The sequence below is a fragment of the Lampetra planeri genome, chromosome 7 (assembly GCF_965212315.1).
Source record: "Lampetra planeri chromosome 7, kcLamPlan1.2.h2, whole genome shotgun sequence".
NCBI classification, from domain to species: Eukaryota; Metazoa; Chordata; class Hyperoartia; order Petromyzontiformes; family Petromyzontidae; genus Lampetra; species Lampetra planeri.
The window spans coordinates 16,086,699-16,106,769 of record NC_136113.1 but is presented as its reverse complement, the minus strand read 5'-3'; the positions used below and the strand labels follow the sequence as shown (position 1 = coordinate 16,106,769).

The 20,071-nt window shown below is 48.9% G+C and overlaps 1 protein-coding gene across 3 annotated transcripts in view; it reads left to right on the top strand.

Moving 5' to 3' along the window:
* KIAA0586 (KIAA0586 ortholog) overlaps window positions 1–20,071 on the top strand; it is a 187,257-nt gene that overhangs the window by 160,653 nt on the left and 6,533 nt on the right. For all 3 annotated transcript variants that reach the window (XM_078596548.1, XM_078596549.1, XM_078596547.1), the window contains 12 exons: window positions 2,750–2,952; window positions 3,701–3,817; window positions 4,166–4,237; window positions 5,859–6,046; window positions 6,767–6,891; window positions 8,198–8,382; window positions 10,971–11,145; window positions 12,462–12,648; window positions 13,564–13,814; window positions 14,722–14,798; window positions 19,027–19,161; window positions 19,859–20,033. In XM_078596548.1, coding sequence (XP_078452674.1) covers window positions 2,750–2,952; window positions 3,701–3,817; window positions 4,166–4,237; window positions 5,859–6,046; window positions 6,767–6,891; window positions 8,198–8,382; window positions 10,971–11,145; window positions 12,462–12,648; window positions 13,564–13,814; window positions 14,722–14,798; window positions 19,027–19,161; window positions 19,859–20,033 — 1,890 coding nt within the window. The remainder of the gene's footprint in view (window positions 1–2,749; window positions 2,953–3,700; window positions 3,818–4,165; window positions 4,238–5,858; window positions 6,047–6,766; window positions 6,892–8,197; window positions 8,383–10,970; window positions 11,146–12,461; window positions 12,649–13,563; window positions 13,815–14,721; window positions 14,799–19,026; window positions 19,162–19,858; window positions 20,034–20,071) is intronic.

Genomic DNA, 20,071 nt, shown 5'->3' with positions numbered 1-20,071 from the left:
TAGAGAGATGAGATTTACATTCTCGCATCGTCTTGATTTCAGCTGAAGATGTCTTCACGAGTCCGGCATATTTTTGTTCCGTTTACGAACGTTCCTGAATTTTTCCTTTTTTTTTTGCTGCTCAGTAAATTACCGGCAAGGTTTTTTTGGGGACGTGTACAGTGTGTGCTACTTGGAGGTTAATGTTCTTAAGGTGGGCTTTTGAGGTGAGTATGAAAACGCCGCACTGCTCTCCTCGAGCATTTAATCAGCCACGGCTTCCAAGCAATGTAAAGGTCAGGCACGCACTGCGAAGTAAGCCGCGGTGCAAGAAAATGGGAGAGGCTTGCACCTTGGCTGTGTGCGAATCCCTGAATACTGATGCGCCGGCCACACAGGCCCCTCAATTCACGCCTGCATGGCAGACGTGAGCTTGCAGCACACGCACGCACACAAAGACAAAGATCCCCCATATAGGTTCGGCAGTCTCTTGGGGCAAGTGCTGTTAGCGAGCAGCACCTATGAAGACCGGCACGGCACGTGAGGGGGTGGGCAGCACCACGCCCGGCCGCCTTTGTTTCCTCAGTGGAGATGTGTACACACCGCACCAGGTACTCATTTGAGATTGAATTGACCGAGGGAAGGTCCAGGACCGATTCAGACAATCGTCATTAGTGTTGGCCATGAGCAGGAATCAATCTCGGGTCACTGGGTTCGTAGCGCAGTGCGCGAATGTTGCACAACCGCTCCCCATCCACACACGCACACACATACATACACGGACAAGCGCGCACGCTCACTCGCTCACTTGCTCACAACAGCTCCCCATCCACACACGCACACACATACATACACGGACAAGCGCGCACGCTCACTCGCTCGCTTGCTCACAACAGCTCCCAGCCCTTGTTTACTGCTGCACAAGCCTGCAAGTCCTTTTGAAGGAGTTCATGGCTTTCTACCGACTAATTTGGTTGCTTAATATTTGAAAAAAAAAACCTCTTAAGATGTAGCGCTCCAGCACGTGTTATAGCATGTATTTCACTCGATGATTGTTGTCTCTTTAGCAATAAGTTATCATTTTCTCCAATATCTTTTTACGCTTTTTTATTTTCATGACCCCTTTAAAAGCTCCTTTGTGTTTTGACATGCTCGGCCACTTATTATCAACCTGAATAAGTAATGCTCATTCCACTGCCATGTTTTGCATTGTGTTTTACTCATTTGTTGATCTGGCCATCCACGCGTTTTTTTCTGAGTGCGTCTTCAGATCAAGCCCCTTTCGGTCTCTTTAGTGTTGTTTTTTTCTTCTGCATCCGCTTTGCCCGTCTTCTCTGTATTGCTTGGGGACAGGATGGGGATTGGGTATGAGGGTGGTGTGCTGGGCGTTCCATATATAGCTGGTAATCTGTCTCTACCGGCTGCTGGCTGTCGGGAGCCTGCATTAGGCAAGGCGGCATGGTTCTTTTTGGGCCCCGGCACGGGGAAGGCGGGCGGCGAGCAGGCTGGAGGGAGGGCAGACGTGCAGGCAGCCATCAGAAAGCTCTTCATTATCTCAGGTCACGCTGCCGGTTTCCCCGGCAACAGGCTCTGTCGCCGGGGCAACGGTGCCTCGCTCATCTTGAGGCTGAAATGCCACGGATCTGCGCCCGCCCACGCTCTTCCAATAGCACTCTCGCGGCCATCGCAGATCAACCCCATCCCCTGCGCCACAACGCCCACCTCCCTCCTGTTCGCCCACTCTCGCGCCAGCCACTCATGCTCCAAACGCCCACTCTCCCGTCTCGGAGGCTTTGTCCTTTGCAAAAGCTTGGCCCTGGAAACACCTCGTGAACACACCTGCCTCCGCACGCCGCCGTCGCTATCTGTCTTTTTAATTAATTTACATGCACACATCCACACACACACATATACACGCTGGGGGTAGTTGAAAGGTTTTGAGAACAGGATATTAAAAACATACGCAGACTCACACTTATTACTCTGTTTTTCAATATAGCGATCCCTTACAGCGGTGGACTTATTTCGTTATGTATGGAATATGAAGAGGTGTCTTCGAAATGAGGTTGCTGAGATGCTAGTGTCACCTTTTTTGGAGTGTCTCGTTCTCAAATATTTTTGCCACCCGCAATAGGCAGAGTTATATGGCTCCACGCTGTTCGCTCCAATAAGTAAAATATGAAACATTCTCCACGGTTATGCAGTGCACTTCTCAGACACAAAACAATTTGGCATATGCAACACATTGCATTGTTATATATTTTTGTTAGGCAAATAAAAACCTGATGAAAATTTGTTTCAAATATCCCGATGCAACGTCACAGTTACTTTCTCCAAGACAATTTTTTTTCAAGAATGCAGGTACACAAAGTGGGTAACACTTTTTAGATATTCTCGCATTGTCACACAGAACAATTACATGTCACTTGTTCGTCTTTACCAAGGTGCATTAAAAAGAATGTCAATACAACATCGCATGGTTCCAGTCATGAAATATTCACGGGAGAATGCTCCGTCATGGCTAATAGGATTTTGCATGAAAAGAAAAACAGGAACGTATTATCAGCATGCTCCTGGAATAAAGGATGCAAAGAGGTTACAATCCGTAGCTGCAAGGAATTCAAATGATCTCATTAGGAGCCTGATCAACGGGAAGCAGCCAGCAGTGTTCATTCTCGTTACTCGTCAGAAGCATCGCCCGACCCTGCGCTTTGTGTGGGTTTAAAAAGAAAAATCAGTGAATAAATTGTTGTTGTTTCACCCCAACCAGGAGCACCGAGGAAAGACGGGCCTGTCCCACAGCCGTTTGCCGTCACCATCGCGGGCCCTCCGCGGCCAGTCACCGTGACGACCTCGGTGCCACCCTCCCCGCGCAAGCGGCGTGGCGGCGGCGGTGCCGTGGGCGTGAGGCCCAACGTGGCCGTCGTGGAGATGAGGTCGGAGAAGAGAGAGCCCCCGGTGCTGTCAGTGCAGGTGCGCGAGTGGGAGAGGGTGGGCTCCCTGCCGTGCGCGCTACAGCAAGCTGCCAAAACACGTTTAGAATTACAAGGCCAATTCCTTTTAATGAAATATTGTTCGGCGTTTTTATGTTTGCAGCTGCAAACATTTTTTTTCATTTGGAGATGGTGATAGAGACCCCATGTTGTTTTGAATAATGAAAACACAACAACAAAAACTGTGCCGTATAAAGAAAGCCCGACTGTTTATTTTTCCATTTCGTTTTGTTTCAGAGTAAGGCGTTTGTGATTACCGCCCTCTGAATGAAGACCAAAAACACCATCTGTAGGCCCATAAAAAAAAACACGCTGCTGAAAGAATCGCCTGATATAACCGTATTTTGGAATTGAAACTAATGGTCACTCAACATTTTTTGGTCAAATCTTTTTTCCTTACTCCTGGGCAATCCTCCAGTAACATTGTTGATTTTTGTTGTTGTAAAATTCATCGTGTTTGCACAGCTTTTGAGAGCAACTCATTTTATTGGAACATTTTGCAAAGTGTATGGAAGTAGAAACTCGTTAGCAGACATTGTCGGCAATTTTTTATGCAGCCCAGGCCGTGTTACTCTCATAGGTTACAGTTCACATTCGTGCAATGCTTCATAAATGCTCGCATACACAGTGAATGCTATCCCAAACATTGCACGAGTAGCAGCAGTAGCGTGTGAAAGTGTCCTTGTGCCGGAGCCATAGAGAAACGCTTTGTGCTCCTCTATTCCCAGGTTTTGCCAAACGTGGACATTGAGAGCGTGGTCAGCAGCAGCAGCAGTCCGGCTCAGAGGGACGCATCCCCGGAGCCTCCAGCACGGACGCTCCCTACGGCAGAGGGAGCCCCACAGGTACCGAGTCCTCTGCGCTTCCGCGGCGGCCGAATCAAACCAGGCCCCGACCGCCTGACGCGGCAGTGGTGAACTGGGGCACGCGGCGCAGGGCCTGCAGGGCGCCTCGACTGAGCGTGTGTTTGGAGCCTCTGTGGTTATTTCATTCAAACAAACAAAATGCGTTGCTTTTGCAGCTCCAAATTCGAGCGTTCTTTCACGGCACAAGCTGTATCATTCTCCCACACATGAAGTGGCACGGTCTGATGGATTGCACAGGGCATCGTGTTTATTTTGCCTTCCTTGCCGCTACAGTAGTTTACGTTTTATTTTTGTGCCCGTGCCTGTGAACTCTTATGCCTCTGGCAGCCTCCAGATCTGAGCGAGAGGGAGGATGGCTTTCCTGGAACAAGCTTCATCAACGTCACAGACCTGCCCCAGGTCTGTAAGTTTGCGCTCACGCGTGAGAGGCTCCAGTAGAGCGAGCTTCAGAGAGCCGACCTCGAGAAGATATTTTGCCCGCTTTTCCACGCAGCACCGTTATGAATGGACACAAATGAATTTCATTCCAACTTCAAAACTTACATTTTTTAAAATGAAAATTACTTGAATTCATATTTCACGTAGTTTAGTTTTTCAAAGGCCATTGATTGTGCGATTTTGTTACGATTTGCTTTGCAAATGAGGTCACGTTGGCTAAACATTTTTGTTTAAAAGTTCTGTTGCAATGAGAATTTGAGGAAATTGGCACTTTTTTACATTTCCCAACGCACGCCTTGGAACAGCTTTGTATCATCTCGCTAATGCTTTCTATTACGTCCAAAAAATGTGTTACCCTTGTGTGCATAAAGTCTAATCTCAGCCTCCTCGAATACGCAGCCAGACGTCTAGACACCCACGTACATTTTTGGTAGTCTTTGAATGAGAGTGCGATTCAACTTCGGGGTGGCAAACAACCCACCATTCAGAGCCAATTCCCTCTGCCAGAAACAAAAAAATGAAAGCCTCTTTATTTTTTCCGAATTCCATTTTCTGCGGTTTCATGGGACAAGCCTCACCAAAGCGGGTTGTTGTTTTTTTTTCCTTCCACCGATGCCATTTCCCCGCCCCCCCCCCCCCGGGCTGCCGGCACCACCACCACCACCATCCTGCCGCCGCCACCTCCTGCCCCTGCCCTGGGCCTCCCTCGAGACCAGCCGGGGCAGGCGATTGATGCCAAACTGTGGCTCTCGGGCACAAAGAAGAGGGGGTGTTTTGTTTCGGCTTCATTGGTATTCCAGGTTAGCGGGATCGGTGGAAGCCCAATGGCGCGACGGTGTTTTGGATGCGAACTCCTCTCAAGTTCACCTTTCCCAAAGCCTCCACAGGGGTTCCTGCCATTGCCCGCTCGTACAACGATGCATTCTGTACATCCAAAAGGGAAAATAGAGCAACTGAAATAAACTTTTGAAATGTCGTTAAAACCATTGACATTTTTAAAGGGTTTCCCCCCCCCCCCCCCCGTGGGCGAGATAAGACCGATACCCGTATAAGAAGTGTGGAACAAATTCATGACACGGGTTAACCTAGCGATAGCGATGGAATACAGATGTGCCTTGAATGTTCAGCGAACCCTCTGCGGGCAGCGCTTCTCCCTTCATGACTCGTCTACAGGCATCTGGCGTCAACGTGATTCACATCGGCTTGTGAAAAATGTCAATAGCGCAAAGCAGCACGATGAGGGATATACGTGGCAGTATTTTCTATGTCAAACTAATTTTGAAACCTTGTTATTTCAAGAAATGAATCACCATGGTGTTTTAACGTAATAAATGCCACGCTTAATATTCAATTTCCGAGAACATTTGAGTTAATAGGGCCAGGGCATAGTAAGTAGACTATTGTACTGTATTGAGTGGCAAGTTTTCCTGTAGGGCAACACTGAAATATGACCGATGTCTGCTTTTACTTCAACATCGCTTGCACGCATTTCAATTACTTTTCACGTGGGGAAAAATATTCACGGTAATAATATATTCGGTGAGTAAAAAAAAAATGTTATTCTTCATTTGTATCATTCTAGGGAATTGAGGCAGAGGAGGAGTTCTCTGACGGCCCAATCATTGAGCTGAATGGCTATGCCGAGTCTGACGTGGATCCCACGGGGGCCCCCAGCTTCCCGTACAGGGCCCCGGCTCCTGTGACCCCGCGGGTGGACGTTGAGTTGAAACTGCGTCAGCGGGACCCAACGCACGGCCAGCTGCTCATATGGTACAGTGGGGCCCTTCCTGTCTGTGGCGCAGCCTCGACACAACCTTGTGGCCGTCGCCGGCAGTCTACTGCAATTCTTCACGCGGTGCTGTTCACCAAAGTTCCGTTCAGTGACCTTTAGTAAACCAAGACCCTTAGAGATTAATGCTGTCCTTTGCAAAAGGCACCCCGATGAAAATAGTTACAGAGAGACATTGTGTTTTCCTGCTTTATTTGCGGATAAATGTGAAATGAATGATTTGGACTGTGAGGCTCACGGACGACCGCGTGCTTCTTTCAACGGTGTCACCGTGGTCTCTCACATTTACTCTACAGCTTTAGTAACTTTCCGTAGATATAAGAGGGGGGCGGTTGCAGATACTTCCTGGTTTTTACGGCGAGCGCGTTGACCGCGTGGCATTTTCCTGTTTGCCCATATTTATCTGGTGCCCACTGTAAACATGAACCTGCATCGTGCAGGGACAGGGTCATGGTCGAACGCCTCTGTTATGGAAACAGAAGGAGCGACGGTTTTAGTCCTGCGTGGCTTACTGGAGTACTCTGTTCACCCGGTGGCTTGAAGTGGCGTCAGAGAAACGCACGTGCGCACGGGGATGTTTACGGCCCGGCACGAAGCGACGCAGCCCAAGGTCACACCTGCGTTTTTTTTGTGTGCGGGACCACGTCCTCCCACTCTCGTGCCCCATCTCGGTCGCCCCTCGTGTGTCTGTTGGGGTTTAGGGTGGAGCAGGAGCTGATGGCTCGTGTCGTGACCGAGCTGCTGCCCCGTCTCCAACGGCAGCGGCAGCAGGAGGAGGCCTCCGAGTCGGAGAGTGAGGAGGGCCGGCCGTATGGATCTGACATCGGTAATGGCACCGGGGCAATCGTAACTTATTAGTGAAGCGCAGAATCGATTCCCAATTTCTGGGAATGAGGATTGCTCGATTCTGGGAAGTGGATGGTGTGGTCTATAAATATCTCTCTCTTCCAGCCCAAGAGCTGCTGACTTGCAGACAAGTTTGTGGAATGATCGGTATGCCCGGTTGCTTTGTTTTGATGTAAAACTGCTGTGCTGAGGGTAATTTCATAAACATCTTTAAATTTTCACTCGACTGTAAAATTATTTATGTGAAGTGGAAATGCACGTTTGTTACAATTAATCTCTGCAAAAGAAAGTTTTTTGCTGATAGTGTAAGCATGTGTGTTTTTTGTCAAAGCAAGTTGGCGTCTCCATGGATTTCTATTGATCCTTCTGAAGTGTTAACAATCGGCTTCTTCTTGACCTGCCCCGAGCGCTGCACACACACCCTTGTATGCAAACACACTCTGGACCCACACCCCCACAGCACTAACAAATGCCCTCTCTGTTTGCCGACTCAGCAGTTCCTTAAGTGCGCAGTTGCAGGATTCTTAAGATTGTTTGCTCTCGCTGCTGTAAAGGGGTGCATTCTTTAGTGGCGGGAAAGTGTTTCATCGCTGGACCCTCCTGCCCCGTCACCGCTGCTGGAGGAGACACGTGCCCAAAAGCTCTTTGCCCCGATCTATTTTGTTCCACAAAAATGCTTAATTTCCAAAATATACAGCGGAGTTTAGTACCCTTCCCCCCGCCCCTTTTCACTTTGACCGAGTGGATGGTGTTTGCCGGATCTATTGTACAGGAACACAAAATAATCGTGAAGCGTCGTGGAGAAAATATATGTCACAAAATAAATTAATGGACAGTACGCCTCCTCGTATTTGTTTCTCCACAATTAAGACATCACTTTAGAGAGGCCATTGGTTTAATACAAGCAAACTCTGGACCGGTTTTGACATTCAATGTCTCATCAGCCTACATAGCCTACAGAGGCTATTGGGGTACGTGCTGTTAGTGAGCACCTATCAAGGTTGGTATACGATCAGAAACTCAGTTTTCAGTTTTATTAATTAGGTATAGCCCTGTGAGCCATGCGGCTCTTGACTTGGGTGCATGTGTGCGCGTGCGCTGCACTACGAACCCGGCAACCCATGTTCGATTCCCACTCACGGCCAACACAAGTGACGATTATCTGAATCGGTCCCGGGCATCCCTTAGGTCAACTGAGTCTCAAATAAGTACCTGGTGTGGTGTGAAAATATGGCCCTTGCCCCAACAGTCTGTTTAGGCTATACGGGGGCTCTTTGTCTTTGCAGTGGAGGCAGCGGGCGGTGGGGGCCTGCAGCTGTTTGTGGACGCGGGGCTCCCCGTGGACTCGGATCTCGTGCGGGCGCTGGTGGCCGAATCGCTGGCCGAGGTCGTCGCCGTCACCCTGGGTCAGCGTCCCGACGCGGGGCCGGCGAGGCAGGCGGCCCGGTCGCCCCCACGAGCGCGCTCACCGGTACGGCGCAAACGCCGCGGTGACCACCGCTCCACGCGTTTCTCTCCTTCTGCTCACTGAGCGGGGAACACGTCTTGTGTTGTATTTATTTGGCCATGGATTTATTATCAACTAGGCACGTGAATTAAAATTGATTATTGCGCTCACGATACGTGCACCAAATCACGTAAGGGTGGATTATTTTTACTTCGTGTGCATTACAATCGGTTCATGTGACCAAGACACGCAGTCACGGGAGATGCTGCATTCACTGCAGTGATAACAAAAGCATTGATTGTTGAATAAAATAACAACCCGAGTCGTGACAATTCATGGAATTGCAAGGGGGCGTTGAATTATTAAATTCCTAGCAGCATTAACCATTACCCAGTGCCAGTGTTTATTCCTGTCCAGGGCAAGTCGTAGCCCTAACCCTAGCCATGAGTTACAGCAAATCATAACTCTGCATTCACCATGAAGTCAATTATGTTTTTTATTAGACCGGCACCACAGTGTTATACCGACTCTAGCTTTTTCCTCCCCTTTCGTGAGATAGTAGCATGAATTAACGCTCGCCAGTTTAGCCTCTAATGTTAGTGCTTTATCTTCCTTATCAAATAAATTAAACACCGGGGTAATAATATGTGAGCTCGTGCCTCATCTGCATGTCTCTGTCTATCCCTGCATTCTAATGATGATTTTAGGATGACAGATAAACATATTTACATATTCACTTGTTTTTAAAATTCTGAATTCCAATGTATTTTTTTGTCAACCTATGAATAATCTGAAAAGCCTAATTACATTGACGTGTTTTCTGGGAATCTTACTGTTATGATTTTATCGTTTTTGAAAAGGCATTTCTTTTCGTGTCATCACCTACGTCTAAAAAAAACCCTCATTCATAGCTATAGATTTCCATCCAAGCCAAGTGAGAAAAAGGTTTTTTTTTTCTCACAAAGGTGTAAAATTAAATAAAAATGCATATTAAAACGTGACAAAAAAAAGTGGGGAGAGAAATGAGCAGCCCAAAACTGATCAAAAACATGGTGCCGTAACAAGGTTGTAATAAGACAAGGTTTCTCTGTTTCTAAGACAAGGTTTCTCTGTTTTTCCACTCCCGCTGCAGTGTTCATTGTAGCACAGCGTGTTCCAGCCTGCGTTAGAGCCATGACGGGTGTAATTGCTGGCTCTGAGAGTGTATATTGCAAGAGGCGTGTGTCTGGTGGCATTGTAGAGCCAGACATCAATTGGGTAGGGTTGTTACAATTTCATTGCAAAACTAGACTTTTTTTTTAATGAGCCACTGTTCCTTTTTCCGTCACTTTGTGCGAGTGTTTTATTTTCGGAGCTCTATAGTTTTATATGAGAGCCGCCCGCGGTTTAATGGTGAGCAGACGCGACTTGCAATCCAGACGTCGCCGATTCGATTCCATATTCCGGGGGGCGGCAGTCGAAACAACGGGGCGAGTTTTTTTTTTACATCTTCCCGCCTCTGCCCACCAAGCGATACAAATGGGTTCACACACAGTGAGTCGAACTGCAGGGCGCATGTAGTGAGCTAAAGTGTGAGTATGCCTACCTCTTTCCAACACGTCTGGTCAACGTGGAAGAATAGACCAAATACCCTCTTGAGTTCGCTCTAGCGGAGGCCCGTCTGCTAGGCGTGAGCAATTTCAGGCCTGCACCTTTACATTTTATCTGTAGATTTACATATGGTACATCAGTGTACACAATTGTAAGTGATATTAATATGTAAGGTACCGTATTGGTGAGTGGAATACAAAGTTACTCCATATGCATTGGTAATGTCATGTAATTAATCGGGAAGCGGGGATATATTTTCCGTGAATTTAACACCAGGTTAAACACGTGACACCTTGCACAATTGTTCGTGTCAGATTGCATCCACTAAGTAAATTACGTCAGCTCTCATTATCTCAGCGAGGACCGATTGCAACATTGAGCATCGTCATCCTGTTCTAGCCACTGCTTACGGCTATATTCTGGAGATTAATTTGGAAAATTACCTGCAGGTTTGACCGCATTTAAATTTGATGGTATGAATACACGTTTGCTGGATGGGAATCTTAAAAAGCCTCCAAATCACAACGCATATTTCACGAGCGATGGGCAGCAGGGAGCCAAACCCCTGGAGGGAGACATTGCAGCCAGTGGCAGTGGCTGCGCGAAAAGAATTAGTATTCCTCGTGACGAGCAGGTTATGCACAACCCCGCTCACACGCGGGGCCAGGCTCACATCCTGTTTCTGTCATTGGCTGCGGTGATTAAATCCAGAGGGCGGCAAACGCTGCCCATTCCTGCTCCAACGCTGCCATCTGGTGGTCACTGGTTCTCTGCCTTTCTCATCTTCCCTCCACAAGTCACTGGCAGGAATGAAATCGTGGTGTCTGGAAGCGACTTACTCGTTTCATTTTCCTAAGCTGCTCCCGGCAGGCCACGTCGCAGCTTGGCACGAGTGACACATTTGAGCGGTGAGGGTTGGGGTGGAGGGGGGGCGGGCGGGCGCAGTGTTATGAGACGCTCACGACCCCGCCGGTCCGACACCGCCGCTGGTAACCTACTTGAACGTTCGTGTCGCGCCCCAGCCCCGCATGGTGCCCACGCCGCTGCCCACCCCCCAGCACACCCCTCCCCGCGTGCCCTCGCCGGACGCGCGCGCGGATGCACCTCGCGTTCGCACGCCGGTGCCGACGCCGCACACGTCCCTCTCAGAGTCGGAGGAGTCGGAGGGCATCCCGACTGGCCCAGAGTTGGCACAAGGTCAGTGTTTGCGTAACCCTAAGGTTGGGTATCGTGCGCACGGCCAGGCAGGGCATCGCATATCGCCTGGCGAGCATGCTGCGTTCACCTGGCCAGGGTCTCACACCGGTGCCATTGCTAGGATACTACGCAGGTTGTGTATTCTACTGTTTCATTATCGCTCAGATTTCTGGCACGTATGATCTACTCAAAGTCTGATGAATACGGCGGGTGGAATTACACGACCAGTTTGGCAAAGTATCACCCGTTCCTGTTACGATCCAGCCCTAACCGGACAGCAAGGCCCTTCTTTATAGCGATGTCCAGAGAGCTTGTTTGCCTCCTGTGTTTTGTTGTTTTCAAGGTCAATTTCATTTTATGATATACACTCTTTCCCATAATTATCAGTATTCATTAAGTACACGTCACTGTTTAAGTGTAAATTGCACACATAACAATTGGTCACCAAAGCATACTAATCAATTGTCTGACATGCACATTTGTGTTAAAAGTGGTGGACGTAATGCCAAGGCTTAGTAAAGAATGGATGGGTACAAAATTATGGCACACACGGTATATCACCAGAGAATAACGATAACCTTTATTTACCAATTAAAACCCCACTTTCTCTCAATATCAATTTTCTGGAAGGTTTTGCATTGAGATGTTCGGCCAAGTCCATTAAATGTGTGCTTGGCATGTTGGAAGAAGCCAGAGTACTTGGAGAAAACCCACACATACGAGGAGATAACAGCGAAAGCTCCACAGAATTAGATTCATTCAGCTATTTCTGTGCTAACATCTCCTGGCTCCCTTGCAAACCAAGAGTACAATGCCTGGCATTCCCAGGCAGTCTCCAATCAGGCTTAAACATCCGGTTATAATTTGGTTGTTGGGTGAATGAATAAAACAATAAAAAATAATTCCAGCCATTCTCAAGATAATGTTGATTTGAAGTTTTCGTGACTGCAGGAATCCATACTCTTTGGTTCTTTCGGTAAAGTCACGTAGGTATAAAATAAAATAAATCACGATGTTTCGGGCGCAACACAAGCATCCATCATCAGGTGGTGATAGACGCTTGTGTTGCGCCCGGAACGTGATTTATTTTATTTTATACCTACGTGATACTTTTCGATAAAGGCCTTTCCACATCGTACGGACCATGGGGGTGTTTTGACCATATTTCACCACACTGGTCAGCGTGAGTGGGTAAAGGCTGGGGAGGGAATGCAGGAAGTGATCTGACATCACTCACCATTGCAGTGCAGGTTCGTCGTGCAGGGCACTAACCATCGTACCACCCCCCCCTCCCCCCCCGTGATCACGCGCGGCAGAGGGCCCATTGCCGGTGACGATTGTGGCGGTCGCCACGCCGGCGCCCAGCCCGTCCCCTCCGGCCTCTGCGAGGGCCCCCACCCCCGAGCCCCTGCCGACTGCCAACCCCTGGGGGGACGCAGAGCTGCCCCTGGAAGAGGAGAACCCGAGCCCGCGGCCCAAAGAGTCGCCGCGTCGCCCGCCCGTGTGAGTGTCGTCAGCAGCTCGGCGTCACCCGTATTACCCGTGATCCCACGTTGGTATGATCACGAGGTGGGGGGGAATCTCGCTGATCCGTGAGGTCCTTCTGAGCAAGAAACCACCGTGGGCTTCTGTCCTCCGAGCCCCCGGGGCAATGGACACCTCCCGTTCCGTTGCTCTCACAGCATTGTTACTGTTACCAAGAAACCAACTTCTCGCCGTTCTAAAATGAACCTCCTTTTTTGTAGCGAGAAGTCTTTGGCACTGCATTGAGATGCATCTCATGGCAGTGAAATGTTGCGCAGTGTGGAAGAGACTTACACGGAGCGTGGTGTCGGGGCGCCCTCTGGTGTCACGAGCGGAGGCGTTTTTACAGAAATTGCAGCGTTCTGCTCGTGCCTCTCTTGTTTGTTGTTCATCCCCGGATTGTATGACGATTGGACTCGGGGCATCATGTCACGAGATGTATACAGTTCCATTTGGAACTCTCCCAGATAGCAGCGCACCATCTTGTATCAGAGCATGGCGTCAGAAGATGACAAACCAAAACTACTTTTGAAGTCGTCAGGCCAAGCAATTATTTTACAAATCGTGTCTCACCGTGGAATTTGGAGGTGGTTGCCATTTATATCTGAACGAAGAAACGAAAAAACATTTTATCGTCACTTTATTTACTTATTTGACCAATCTTCCCAACTTCGCTATCCATGTACGGCGACTACAAGCGTATGTGTACGCCACAGACATTGTGCTCCTGTGTGTGCGTGTGTTAGGGAAACAAACGTGGCCAGCTGGTCGCGGTGCTGGCCTCCCACCCCCTCATGTGCCATGCCGGCCTTCATAGGCGCTACTCGCTAACAGCACTTGCCCCGACAGTCTGTTAAAGCCTACACGGGGGATCTTTGTCTGTTGTGGGCACAGGGTGATGTCGGTGCAGCGCGAGGAGGAGCCCACAAGTCTGGTGGGGCCCCCAGTGCCCAGCCCGGTCCCCGTGACGCGGTCGCCAACGCCGCCGCCGCCGCTGTCCCCCTCGCTGTCCCCACGCTCGCCGCTGCCACGGGAAAACACCCCCAGCAGCTCGCTCATCTCCATCACCGAGACGGAAACCGGCGACAGAAACTTTTCGGACGGCGAGATCCTGGTCAGCTACAACCGCATCCTGGCGGCCCAAGGTGCCCGCGCGCTCTCCCGGCACGCCACGTCACCTCGTGCGCACGGCACGCTCGGATCCCCGTGTCACCGTCCGCATCCATCTCCCAATAACGCGATCATTCGATCGGTGACCTTTGTTTCGAATTTCAAGAGAATCGTGGCTTTTATGCAATGCCATAGCAGTGCCTCTGATGTCTATAAGCGTGTGTGTGTGTTAATCAGCTTCGCCATGGTGGCGAGATCCTATCTCCCTCGCCAACCCTGACGCCTATATATGTGGAGTTTGCATGATCTCCCCGTGGTCGCGTGGATTCTTCTGCGGTTCCTCCGGTTTTTCCCTCCTCATTTAGAAACATGCGTTTAGAATATTTGGCAACTATAAGTTTCTAGATGATAAGCCACTTCGTTGAGCTATCATTGTCGCCAGGCTGCTTCTGAAAAAGAACTATAGAGCTCAGTGGGCCTTACCTGGCAAAATTTTTTTTTTTATATATATATAGTTTTAGTTTTTAACATATGCATGAAGGCCTCCCCATGCCATGTTGGTCATGGGGATTGATTGACCATACTTCACCACGCTGGTCAGTGGGGGTTGGTGAATGGGGGGGGTGCAGGATCGGTTCAGTTATCACTCGCCATAGATGTTAGCTGTGGCTGGAAATCAAATTCAGGTGGGTCACTGTAAAATTACTCATTTGAAATTCTTAATATTCTATGTAAATGCATCTCACAACGTATTCCTTCAGCATTTACACCAAATCAGCCAAGCATCATAGGTCCTAAGAGTAGTGGGATAAACTGTTGCGCAGCTGCCTTGTGTGAGGTTAAAATTTGTGCGAACAACTTTGAAATGGAAGCCCTACCTGGTTGTGTTCGTTACCTGCAGTGACCGTTCTTTTGTTGTTACGTTTCTGTTTCTGCCCGTAGCCCTGGCAGAGGAAGGAGTCACTTTGGTGAATGGTGTGCCCCACCTCTCCAACACCTTACACGACGTGCAAGACATGGTAAATCACCAGCGCGACACATGTTTTGGTAATCGTGTGCTATTGTCCCTCTCCTCCTCCCCACCACGTGTCCAGTGTCAGCTATTTCAATAAAGTGCTGGCGCCCTCTGCTGGACCGAGCTCTTGAATGTGGCAAACACGGTGGATAGTCGGCTTGTCACGTTTCATCATCGATCCATTCACGTTGTTATGCTCGCGATGCACACGCATCAAATCGTGCGGGTAAGAATGGACTATTTAATGTTCGTGCAAATTCTACACGAACCTGGCTCATTAAGTGAATGAGATGGAATAAACGAGACAGAAATTAAGCCATCAAGAAACGAGGCAAATGAGATGGACGGTCAAAACAAGACAAAGGTAATAAATTATTGAATGGAATCGCGACCCCCTGATTCTGGTAATCCATCGAGTCGCCTGGCGGGTTTGGCCGTGGCGTTAACCACGCCATGCCCGGTAGATATCGCCCGGTGGGCTCGCGCCGCGCGCTCAGAGCGTCGAGCCGTTCATCGTTTGGTTGCTCATTTGTCCAGGGCACATTCGGTGAAATGACTTGCTGCTTTTCCCAAGCAAGGTTTAAACTAAACAAAAACAATAGTTTTGTTTTAATAGCACGTCTACTTGTAAACATTGAAGTGAAAAATAACCAAACATGTGGCAAATGACACGAGAGAATTGTTGTCCATGATGCACTCCGCTCTGGCATGCGCGGATCCGTACGTTTTGATACAACAAAATATGAAACAATCTCACGGATTGCGGCCCACTAACGGTGTATCAGTCTCAACAGCTGGAGTGGGATGCACGGTGATGGAATGGATAATTCTCTCACGTGTTGTCTTGAAATAGGACACTCTCAAGGGGAATGTATTCAGGTTGAGTATACGAATAACAAATTGGTTAACAAGCCGCGTATTTAGTTTGGCATAGTAATAATTGTATGCATTTTATCATCCGACCAGATGGCATTTTCTTGCCACCTTCATGTTTGAGCTGTCAGCTGATCGTTCCGCAGCTTGTCCACCAGGGGGCGAGTGATGAACACGCATGGCTAACATTCTTTTTAAAAAAATTTACACGAAATAGTTTTATTTCACATCCTCCCTCACATCATACAATGCAACGTCCTGTCGTTCTGGATGGCATTACCAGCGACATTGACGGCATCATCAGGCACACCGGACTCATCAGAGCTGACGGGGGTGGGGGGGGAACATGGCACACGTCTAAAGAGCACAGCTATGCACAAGCCGGCCGTTGCCTTTGATCACGAGCTCATGATTAGCCATGTGACGATTCATTTATGACAATTAATCAACTCGCACAGCGAGATTTTAAAATGTACTGTCTTGTTTATATAGTATTGTTTACTCCACTGCTCTAAATGTAATTATCATAGAAATTGCATACATCAGACAGAATTAGCTTTTACATACGTGACTCGATGCAAGTGTCGTGCACATATCCATCTATTTATATATATATTTACACTATCTAACCCAAAAAAACCTCGTATGGATGATATTTGTCGCGAAAGCCTAGTGTTAAACTGACATCTGTTTTGATCGATGGATCTTTACGATTTTATTTCTAAAGCATTGCTCTCTCTCCTTGGTTGGTTAATATCACCCAGGTGCATCCTGTTCAGTGGGAGAAAATAAACTGTTTGGATACCAATCAAGTAATTTAAGACCGGTAGCCACTCGGAATAGCCCTCCACCCACCTGCTGGAGTCGTGGTGGGCGACAACGAGAGCAATTGACACACACAATGGTAGGGACACCACGTTGATGATCGATTGCTCCTCCACGTCGCCTAGGGCCAAGTGAACGAAGGCCTCCCCATGCTATGTTGGTCACGGAGGTTGTCTGAACCATATTTCGCCGTGCTGGTTGGTGAAGGGTGGCCCTCGACGAGTTCGGATATCACTCACCACTGATGTTATGACATCACCAGATACACAGCGCAGTACGCGACCAACAACACCACCGCTGCACCCAACTAGGGCATGTCATCATCAGCATAGGTCAATCCATTGCTGGATGAAGGCATGCTCACGACACCATCACCTGCTTTTTGTGTTTAGTTTGTTGTCCTTTCCCCCGCACCTCCGATTAACACTGTTGGCTGCGTAAGGTGCGAAATGAGTTTAACATACATACATAAAACAGTCACGTAGTGACAATGATGCATGTACGTATGTACGTTGAACTTCTTTCGCACCATATGTAGCCAACCGTGCCAATCGGGGGTGCGATGCACCTCGGGCTGGCAGGCCAGCGCGCTACCGGTGGCTCGCTGGGCACAGGCCCTCTCCATCTGTCTCCCCTCCCCAGCTGATACTAAACCCTCCGGAAGCCCCCTGAGCAAACAGGAGTTTATTTTGGCTGCGGTGCTTTGAAGTGCCCCTCCAAACTCCCCACTTTGGTCCCCCGAGCAGTAAAAGGGCCGTTACCGGTGGGGCAGGGTCATTATTGTTACTGCCAGGCCGGCCACAAACACCCTCTCACAATGCATTCGGGGCCGTCGAGTACTCCTGGTTACACCGTGCAATCCATGCAGCTGTGGTGCGGTTATTTATTTACTTTGTGATTTGTTACAATTTGCTCAAGATGGTCGAATCGGCCTTCCCGTAACATTGGAGCCTTGTAAACGAGTGCACGCAGCTTAATCGCGAAGTAAGTGAACTAGAAATGAATGGCCTCATAAAATATTTAGTCAACGACCAATTCTTATATAATCCGAGTGCAGAAATGCACAAGTGAAATTTATGAAAGGAAGGCGAATAGTGATACCAATGCTCATACTAAACTCCAATATGGCAGGGTTCGGTTGAGGGTAACGGGTGTGGAGGAACTCACATGTGCGCAGAAGAGTTGGGCACTGAGAACGTTTAAGCCGCATTCGAGTTACCATCTACATCGAATGCGGAATTCCATCCACCATTTATGCCACGTTGTGTTGCTCATTTACCACGACAGATGGCGAGTGCGGCAACATTGCTGCCACAGTCACCGCCGCAATAGTAAATAAGTAAATAAGTCAACTATATTTCTGCAACAGCCACTGATGCAATAATAAATAAATAATATTGCTGCCACGGTCACTGCCGTTAAGAGTGCAGTGCTTGCACGAATCCCCTCTCCGCTTCAGGGAGCGCTTGTCAGCCGGAATTGGGATTGATTCTGGTGGACGTCTGTTAATGCTGCTTCCTGTCAAATCACCACTGTGACTGAAACCTCCCCTGACATTGCAGATAGTATTTCCAGAGACTCGCCATCCAGAAGGAAACGCTCCTTCGAGAGGGAAACTCTTCCCCGGCCGCCCCTTCTCTGTGCTCTTTCTTGACTGTGGCACTTTTGGAAAAATGTGCCGCGCATTTGTTTAGAATGGGATTTGTCATGTATTATTGCAAACAGAAGTGACTGACACGCACGGCTAATAATAACAACAATATGCACGTTGGTCACAAGCCTCAAGTGAAAGCAAGGATACCGTTATGTCCGGAAGCACGAGTTATTTGTCTGAGCCCCATCCTTGCCAGCTGTGAGCCATTTCGGCCTGTCCATGAGACGTTTGGCAAACGGTCTGCCTCTGTGCAAAGCCAGAACAAAGTGTAAACATGTCTGGCTTTTCTTGCTGCTGGTTCGAGGAGTCTATGGTGGATGCGGGGGTGTGGGCAACCCCATTGGAAAGCATTTTATGGGATGCCTTTACTGGCTGTTAAAGCCTTGCAAACTGAACTGGAAAATCAACACTAAAAGGCAGCATTGCATCTGTCACCTCTCTGGTAATGTAAACTGCCTGCCCCTAAAGAGGTGGTGCAAGTAGTAAAACCTCATTTTAATTGGGATTGCCTTCACAGCACTCTAATGTATAAATTGTGAACAATGTACGTCCTCTAATGGGAAACCATTCATTGAGCTTCATATAAAGGGTGTGCGTGCACAGTGTGTCCGTCACACTTGAGGTGCGTGCCATGCGTGACACTATATTGGCTTTATCTTCACGAGCCTTCTAATGGTGATTTTGTATTAACAGTAAAGGCCACTTTGTTTATGGTCTCCACTGTGTAAAGGGCCGCACCTTGTTTGTGGGCATCGTTGAACATTTTTTGTTTGGCTTGGGCACAGCTGTTGCAGCGCTGATGAGACCCAAAGGATTGGCGCATGTGCTCGTAGCTGCTGCTCTGAGCCAAACATTTGAGACGTCCGCTCGTGTCTTACAGGACTTCGATCCTCCGAGTGAAGGTCAGGTGGTCAGACAGCCACCCTGGGGAGCTCACAGGGACCCCGTGCTCTCCATGATGGTCAGCACGAAGCAGAAGCCAGTGGAAGGCTTCCCTATACACTACCGGCCAGAGGTAGGCGGCTTCCGCCAAGTGCGAGTGACGGGCGGTGAGAGCACCGCACGTTGTGCCATCCCATCTCACATTCACCGAGAGAGGCTGACGCCACTTAGAAACGTAGGCTTGAGTGACTTAGGGGTCAGACCACTGACCTTGCACGACTGAGATCCTGGGATTGAATCCAGGTAGCCACTCATAACACATTGAGTGTCTCAGGCTAGCCACCGATAACTGCTTGGAAAAATATAATATTAAATTGGGATTTCCAACTAATTTGGCATATTGCGGCGATCAGACATTAACATTTTTTTTAATGCACTTTTTTTCATCTCATGGCGTGACGCCTATAACGCAATGTATTACAAATCAAGGGGAAATAAATAAACATGACATAATAACGAACATTAAAAACATTGTGTTGAATGCGAACAGCAAGCTTTTTTATATTTTACATGCACACTATTTAATACAACATACTATGCAATGTCCATAGTTGACCAAAGGACTATCGGTTGCAAAGGCACCAGCTCTGTACCTCCGATTAGCACGGTTGGCTACGTACGGTGCGAAAGAAGTTCAGCATACATATTTACAAACGTACACAACTGTTGGCTCCTCGGTGGAGCGAACACTTTCGTCGGCCCAGGGATCCCATCAGTCCGCGTGCATGCGTGCGTGCACTGTGCGTGCGCTTGCTCCTACGCTGTGATAGAGCCCGGACGACGAAGAGGACGAGGGGAGTGTTGGGGAGCTGAGCGAGGGCCAGAGGCCCAAGCTGACGACCGCTGCGGAGACCGTCATGACGGGGCACTCGCGCTACGGCGTCGCTACCGCGCGCCAGGCGCGCGGCGCGGGGAGACGCTCGCCCGGCGAGCATGGCTCAGACGGTGGGCACTGCCAGCTGCTCACTGCCACCAGCACCATC